The following is a 7,780-nucleotide window of genomic DNA, read 5'->3' as shown; positions in this document are numbered from 1 at the left end:
CCTGAACGATGGCAACAGCCTCCGGCGAGTCCGTACCCTGTGTAGGCAGCTGTGGCCCCTCCCAGACCCTCGGAGGGCTCAGCCGGAGGGATGTGGGGAAGCAAGGAGCCATCCCTGGGACCAAGAGGCCAAGGCCTGGGATCCAGGGATCCCCGGATCCCACGCCGTCTCCGGGTGGCCTGTGCCCTTGCCCCCTCTGGACCGGGCCCGTGATGAGGGACCCAGGCCTGGCTCAGCACATCCAGGGGCCTGTGTGCAGAAGGAACAGGCCTCCTGGCCTCTACTCTCCACAGGGCTGCTGGCGTGACGGCCGTTCAAGCTGTCTCCCAGCCTGGGGCTGCCTGCACGGTCAGCTGGTCAGCTGGGCCAGGCCAGGCGAGCAGAGAGAAGGCTGGCGTGCTCTGCCACCCAGCCCCCAGCCCTAGCCTTTGCACTTGAGGAGGAGAGGCGAATCCCTTCGGGTGGTGTCAGGGAAGGTGGCACTGGGCCAAGAAGGAGACACTCGCCCTCCAACCGGCATCTTCGCCCTGGGCACCCCCAGAACCCCAGGGTCCTGTTCCTTATGGATGCCTGTCACAGTCGAGCAGAGCCCCAGGAGACCCAAACCAACAACTGAGCCACGGGCTGGTCACCCTCCTGCACAGATGGGGAAACTGAGGCCAGGTTCACGGGGCCCAGGAGGTGCTAGACTCTGGATCCAGGGCTCGATGCTGGCTGCCCCGCTTGCGGTGCAACACTCAGGGGCCTCTAGAGGATACTCCTTCCTTCCCCTCCTTCCTTCCCCAAGTTACCCCTGCCCCCCAAATTTAGTGGAGAATACCCCGGAAGCCTGGAGCTGAGCCTGCAAGGGGGGGGCGGTGAAGGAGATCCTCCACAGAGCTGGCCTGGAGCAGCACCCACCCCTCAGGCTGCAGACCCCATCCTGTGCCTGAAATGTACCATCACACATCTCTGGGTTCAGATGCCTTCCCCCCAAACAAAGGCAAGACTCCCGGAGAGAGACAGAGTCTGGCCCTGCCCCAGCATGTCTGTGTTCACGTCTGGAATAGAACTTGCCGGTCAGATGAATTTCTACTAGGACCTAGCTGAGAAGTGGGACCCTGACCATGAGGTTTTGGCAGCTCAGGGAGCAACATGGAATTTGGCATACTTTGGGAGGTGGGCTGGAAACAGGTCTGGCCATGAGGACATTAGCGGCGGGGGTTTTATGGAGGGTCCTGGACACCCAAGTCTTTCCCTGCCCCCCCCGCCCCTCCCCCCTCCCAAGTCCTCCCAGGGGAGACGCAGAGCCGTCCTGCAAACAGCAGAGAGATGCAGGGCCTGGGCACCTGTCAGGGTGGGGAGGTAGTGTTTCCAGAAAGGGGGAAGTGAGCCCATGGTGACCATCCTTTCCTGAGCCGGGACCCATCGGTGGGCAGGGCAGGGCTTCAGTGAGTGTAGGTCCATTCAGCCTTCTGTTTGGAGAAGAGGAAACGGCCCTGGAGTCAAGGCTTGGCGGAGGAGAGCTGGCGAGGGGAGGAGATTTGCTGTCTGTGCACGGGGCTCTGCCGGCGGGCTCCAGGCTCCAGCCCTCCTGGGGCTCTGTCTCTTGGCTGGTCTGGGCTCTTGCCCCATCCCAGGCTGGGCTGCAGCCGTCCCCAGGCTGGCTGTGTGCCCCACAGCTCCCCTTGTCCCAGGGCTCAGCCCCCAGGCCTTGGCTCAGGAGGGCGGCTGTCAGGGGCCAGAGCCCTGCCCTGACGGATGAGTGCTGACGGCGCCTCTCCCTGCGACCTCGGCCGCTGACACCCCGTCACACCGCTGCGGGGACCCCGGGAGACCTGGCCGCCGCTGCGCACCCCCGCAGCAGCCTGCAGGCGACGGGGGCGGGGACGGTGCCAGGCGCCCCTCATTTGGCCGCACACCTGCGCCTCCACTCCCCGCGTCCACACCGCTACCCGCCCGTCCCTGCCGCTCGGGCGCTACCACCGGTCTCACCGGCCACCGTTCCACCCAGGAGGTGCTGGCGCTGCGGAGAGGGCTGAGCAAGCGGGTCCTGGCGCGCGAGGTGAGTGCGCGCGAGGGGGCGGCTCTGGGCGGGGGGCACCTGGGGTGCCCCCGGGGAGACCAATCCCCGCGCTGGCGAGTGCCCTCCCCCCGTGAGCCCGGGTCGGAGGTCGCAGCGCCCCCGAGCCCCAGCGCGCCGTGGCGCACGCGCGGCGGTCCCGCCGCCAACTTCGGTGGGTGCGAGTCGGCGTCGGGGGGACACGCGCGGTCGGCGGCGGAGGCTTCGGGACCGACTGCCGAGTGAGTGACCGCAGACCGCGCGGGGGGCCGCTCCCAGCGCCGGGCCTCAGTTTCCCCTGCGGGAGTCCCTGTCGCTGCCCCGAGGGCCCGAGCCGGTCCCGCGGGGTCCGGGATCGCGGCTGGCACCGGGCGGTGCTGAGAAGGGAAGTTTCCGCCGCGTCCTCGGGGCCTCGCGCAGACTTCGCCGGGCGCCTCGGGCTCTGATCCGGCCGGCGCGCAGGTGGGGCGGGCGGGCGAGCGCCGGCGGCGCGTCCAGCGAAGTTTGGGGGCCGTGCGGGGCCGGGGTGGGCTCGAGGGGCGCGGGGGCGACGAGACTCCAGGAGTGTCCAGGCGCGGGTGGGGCAGCCCCAGCCCCCATGTCCCCCACTTCTGCGCACGGGGACCCCCCTGGGCGCAGCAGCCCTGTCCCTGTAATAGGGCGCCATCCCTCCCGGGGTGCGGTGCGCGGCGGAGGGGGAGGGAGTTGGGGTCTCGACCTCAGCCAAGGAGGAGCCTGGTCACCCCTCTCTACCAAGCCCTGTGGGGCGCTGGCCAAGTCTCAGGTGGTCAGGGGGGATGGGAGGGCTCCAATCCCCCTGCTGGTGGCTCCAGGCGCTGGGTGCCTTCTCTCCCACCCTGGAGTGGGGCCTCCTTCTCCTGTCTGGACACCAGTACTCTCCCAGACAGGGAAAGGTTAGCGGGCTCAGGTGTGTGGGCCAGCACACTGGGGGTGCAGGCTGCCCTAGGAGCACGCACCCAGTCACGCGTTGGGACTTGTGTGCAAATGAATGTGCTTTGGGGTGTGTGTGGGTGCATGCTGGTGTCTAGGGGCATCCTCTGCTTGTGCACAAGCATGCTGGGTGGGTGCCAGGCATCCTCTGGGTCCCCGTGGGGTCAGTGGCTGCTGAGATGGCGCCTGAACAGGCCCCCCCCCACATACCCAGGTGACTGATATGAAGAGGGAGCACGGGAGGAGCCTGCCACCTCCTGAGTCCAGAGGCCTGACTGGGAGGTGGGATGGGTGGTGGCACCAGGCGGCACAGCTGTGTGGCTCCCAGGGCCGGGTGATCGATGTGGTCCCGGTGCAGCCGCCTCTGTCTCCCAAGCACACATGCCCATTTGTCATCTGTATCTTGGGGAGGGCTCGGGAGACAGGGATGTGGCCCCCCTCTGCTCCCACCACCAAGTCCAAGAGGGTCTGCAGCCCCTCGGGGAGCCCCAGGCTCTTTCCTGAGCCCAGCCCCCTCCTCTCAACCCCCACACTCTTCTCCGAGCCCCGTCCCCTTCAAGACATGGACACCAGTCAGTCCTCATCTGCTTTCTCCTGCAGTGGTGGCTGCCATGCTGATCCCCCTTTGAAGGGCCCCTTCAGATGGGCAGCCCTCTCCACCCCTCCGGGGGTGCCCACCCAGTGTTTGGGGGCGGCAGAGCCTGAAGGCCAGCAGGGGAGGACAGCCTGTGCCCCGTGGCTGCACTGCACCCCAGCCCTGCCCTGCTCAACGCGCCGGCCAGCCCTGAGTCCTAGGGAACAGGGCGAGTGTCTGCGTGTCCGCATCCCTAAGAGTGTCGCTTACCATGGATGTCCTCAGGTGTGTGTGCACCTGTGTGTGCACATTCCCTTGAATGTGTCCAGGTGCCTGACTCGCCACTGCGGCTGGGCTGTGAGTCCTTCCGTGTGCACCACCACCGTGTCCACTCTGAGTGGTGTGTGTGTGTGTGTGTGTGCCCGGGCCCCATGCATTCTGGTGGCTGACTCTCTACCGAGTCGGCCCAGCCATGCAGAGGCTGTCCCTCTAGGCGCTGGGTAAGGGCTCATCTGGAGCCTTGTAACGCTCGTGTGCACACACCCGAAGCCGGTGTGCACACACTCAACGTGTGCCCCACGCAGGCGCTCACTGGGGCGGTGGATGGCCCAGGTGGTGGCCCAGATGGAGAGTGGAGCGGCTTCCGAGCGAGTGTGTGGGGTGTGGGGGGAGGAGGGTCTTGGCTGAGCTTGGCCGCTGCAGGCTCAGCCGCTGACCTGCCTGAAGCCACCCAGATGGATGAGGCTGAGCAGGTGGCTGTGCCGAGGGGCCATGCTGGGACGCCCCCACCCCCCCGCCTGGCCTGGCCCCACACGAGGCTGACCCCCTCAGAGACCTCCCGCGCCCACCCGGCTCCCGCCAGAGCAGGGACACACGTGCGTGTGCGTGCACACGCGTGTGCACACACACGCACGCGCACACGGTGTTCGTGAAACTCAGAGCTGGTCTCTCAGCGCGGCAGCTTTCATCCTGGCTCCCCAGCACAGCGGAGGGCTCTGGGGGGGGCGGTGGGACAAGGAAGGGCTGGTGTCCCCAGGAGCCATACCTGGCTTGGAGTTGCTCAGCAAATGGCCATCGGGCAGACAGAGACTCAGGCAGGCATGAGTGGGATCAGCCCAGAAATGGGCCGGCTGGGGGCTGGCAGGCCTGGGGTGGGGGGGTGAACATGATAAAGTACAGGGTGCCTAGTTAACCTTACATTTCAGAGAAACAACAAGCTTTTTTTAGCATACATTCCACACATTGGCTAGAACATACCTCTGCTACGGAAGCATTCGCTGTTTACCCAAGTCAGACTGAACTGGTGTCTTTTATTTTGATCTGCCATCTGGGGCGACCCTAGCCGAGTGCGTGGAGCTGAAGGAGGAGGTGGGGGAGGCCAGGGGAACCGCACACACAAGGGCGGGGGGAGCAGGCTGCAGGGTGGAGCTGGGTGCCCATGCCCCCAGCTCTTGTCCTCGCAGCCCTGGGAGCTGTGGGCGGAGGGCAGTGGGGAGCCGGGCAGGGGGTGGGCACTGACCAAGGCCCCCTGTGCGCAGGTGGCCATGGGGCCCGGGCCGGCCCACTAGTAGGCCGCCATGTCCCGCGAGGGGGCCTCCTGCCGCCTGGGCGCCGGGGCGCGGGCGCGGGCTCGGAAGCCCAAGAAGCCGCACTACATCCCGCGGCCGTGGGGCAAGCCCTACAACTACAAGTGCTTCCAGTGCCCGTTCACCTGCCTAGAGAAGTCGCACCTGTACAACCACATGAAGTACAGCCTCTGCAAGGACTCCCTCTCCCTGCTGCTCCACTCCCCGGACTGGGCCTGCCGCCGCGCCCCCACCGCGCCCCGGCCCCGCGCGCCCAGCCCGGACCGCCCCCTGGGCCCCACAGACCCTGGCAGCCAGCCCCGAGGACCACAGCTGCCTGTCGCTCCCACCATGCCCGACCTGGCCTCCCGTGTCCTGTCCCCGCGCCGCCACGTCGGGGGCCCAAAGCTGGGGGCTGATGGGTACCCCGGTGTGCCATCCCCCCTGGCCCGGGAGGCTGCCCAAAAGGATGTGGGCCTTGGGGGGCTCCTGGCCGAGGCGTGGAAGCCAGGGCCGGGCGGGGGCCGGAGGCGCATAGCTGTGGTGGACGCGGCTGCAGCGGGCCCTGAGAGCGGGGGGGTCCCCTGCTACCCCCCGCCCACCCCCAGCGAGCTCCCTGAGGCCCAGAGCCTCCATCTGTCCCTGCTAGGTGTTGACTGCCCTCTGGGCCCTGGTCTCTTCTCCTACCTGGGGCCCTCCCTGGCTGCCACAGCCCACATGCCCTTTCTGGCCTCGGCCAGCCCCCTGTTGCCCCCGGCCTCTGCTTTCCCGTCCCCACAGACCCCTGAACGCCCTGCCCTGGTCCCCCGCTTGTACTATCCCCTGCTCCTGGAGCATACGCTGGGGCTGCCGGCAGGCAAGGCTGTCCCTGCCAAGCCCCTAGCCCCCCCAAAAGGGCCCCCTGGGACTCCGGCCCCAGGGCCGCTGAAGGTGCCAGTACCCGGGCTGGGCAGGCCCTGGCCCCGTGGAGCCCCCAGGGACACAGGGCAGGAGGGGGAGCTGGAGCAGGCTGCCCAGAGTGACCCCAAGAGGAAGCTGCCCCTGGGAAGCAGGTTGGAGCCCCTGAAGGCACCCTCCAGCACGGTGAAGTTCAGTGCCCAGAGCAGGTAGGTGTCAGGGGCCCCTGGCCACGGGGGTGGGGAGGGGTGGGAGGTGAGCTGGCCAGGGTGGCTGGGCCCCATTCTTCAGGCCACAGAGGAGAAACCAAGGCCAGAGAGCCAGACTCTCTATCCTTCTGGGATCCCAAGGCCCTCAGCCAGGCTGCAAAGGGGTCGCCAGGGGGTGTGGCGCAGGGACTGGGGGCGCTGGGGAGGTGGGCAGTGCAGCCTCTTGACTGGCTTCTACCCCCTAGCCTTCGGACTGGCCCCTCCGTGATGCTCTGGCCTGAGGACAAGGAGCCAGGCAACCCCGAGACCCCGGGCCCTTCAGCCCCCCTGCCCCAGCAGCCCCTGGGCCTGATGCCAGGTGGCCCCGGGCACGTGGGTGAGGACCTGACTCGGGCCCTTGGCGACTACGCCAGGGTAGAGCAGCGCCTGGGGCAGTTGGTGCCTGCCGGGGGTCTGGCCCCTCGGCCTCTGCGGGAGCAGCTTGGCAAGATCCGCCAGGAGCTGTTTACCATCCACCAGACGCTAGAGTGGGCTGTTCGGCCACCGGATGCACCCCTCGACCTCTCTGTGAAGCGGGCGCCCACCAAGGGGCCCAAGGGGCCGGTGGGGGCCTGGGGGCAGCTGGAGCTGGGCCCCACGCTGGCCGGGGGGACCCCGGAGCCACCTAGCATGCTGGGCCCCACAACAGCTGAGCCTTTCTCTAGCCACACCACCAAATGCGAGGCTGACTCCAGTGTCCCACTCCCGGGCCTGCCCCTTCAGGCCCCAGAGGACCCTGTCATTCCTGGCAGCAGCTGGGGTGCCCGTGGCGGGTCTGGGGGGTCCTGGCCCCCTGAGGCTGTCCCTAGCCTCCAGAGCCCCCCAGGCGCCAAGGTCTGACCACAGCATCTGCTGCCTCCTCTGTTCTTAACAGACAGGGCCCTTCAACCCCGTGTCCACTGCCTGGCCCCCCACCTGCCCCAGCCCCAGGGGTGTGGCCTAGAGCCTGCCCAGCATGCCCATGGACTGACCTCACCTGCCACGGCTGTGGCCTATCTCTGGGGCCACAAGGGACAGCAGAGAGTCATAGCTCCTTAGTGATCACAGTTGTGAACGTTTAAATAGAAACCATCTTCACATACCCTGTCTGGGCCTCCTTCTTGCCTCAGCGTCCACCACTGAGACACTCCCCGCCAAGGAGATGTCCCTGGCCTCCACATCTGAGTGGCCAGTGTCCCGGGCCACCCTGCTGGGCATCCACCTTCAGACCCGGACCTGCCTCCTGTGGACTGGCCCCCCCTCCAGGTCAATGGGGGGCTTTCCATCAAAGGGGGTAGAACCAGGAGAGGTGGGGAGGCAGGTGTGGGTGGGAGCTAGTCAGGCCTGTGTTCCAGCATGTTGCTGGTGGACAGGGACCCCTGGGCCTGCCTCCAGCCCCCGTGTCTGGCCAGGGCGGCCCTGATGTCAGATTCTCGCTGTAGGCTGCTCCCGCTATGGTTAAGCGGTGCCCCCACATTCTGTGGCTCAGGGCTGTTTGCCCGGCGTGGCCTCCGCTGGCCCCCAG

The 7,780-nt window shown here is 67.5% G+C and overlaps 1 protein-coding gene across 1 annotated transcript; it reads left to right on the top strand.

Moving 5' to 3' along the window:
• The first annotated feature begins 5,143 nt into the window (after positions 1 to 5,143).
• On the top strand, positions 5,144 to 7,130 carry PRR35 (proline rich 35). The gene is made up of 2 exons (XM_006739080.2): positions 5,144 to 6,237; positions 6,483 to 7,130. Exons 1-2 carry the CDS (start codon positions 5,144 to 5,146, stop codon positions 7,114 to 7,116), a joined length of 1,728 nt encoding a protein of 575 aa, XP_006739143.2. The 3' UTR covers positions 7,117 to 7,130.
• Positions 7,131 to 7,780: the final 650 nt, after the last annotated feature.

The sequence above is a fragment of the Leptonychotes weddellii genome, chromosome 5 (genome assembly GCF_054177405.1).
Source record: "Leptonychotes weddellii isolate Sample4059 chromosome 5, ASM5417740v2, whole genome shotgun sequence".
Classification (NCBI taxonomy): domain Eukaryota; kingdom Metazoa; phylum Chordata; class Mammalia; order Carnivora; family Phocidae; genus Leptonychotes; species Leptonychotes weddellii.
The sequence above is the reverse complement of the archived record's forward strand: the minus strand, read 5'-3'. Positions and strand labels throughout refer to the sequence as shown.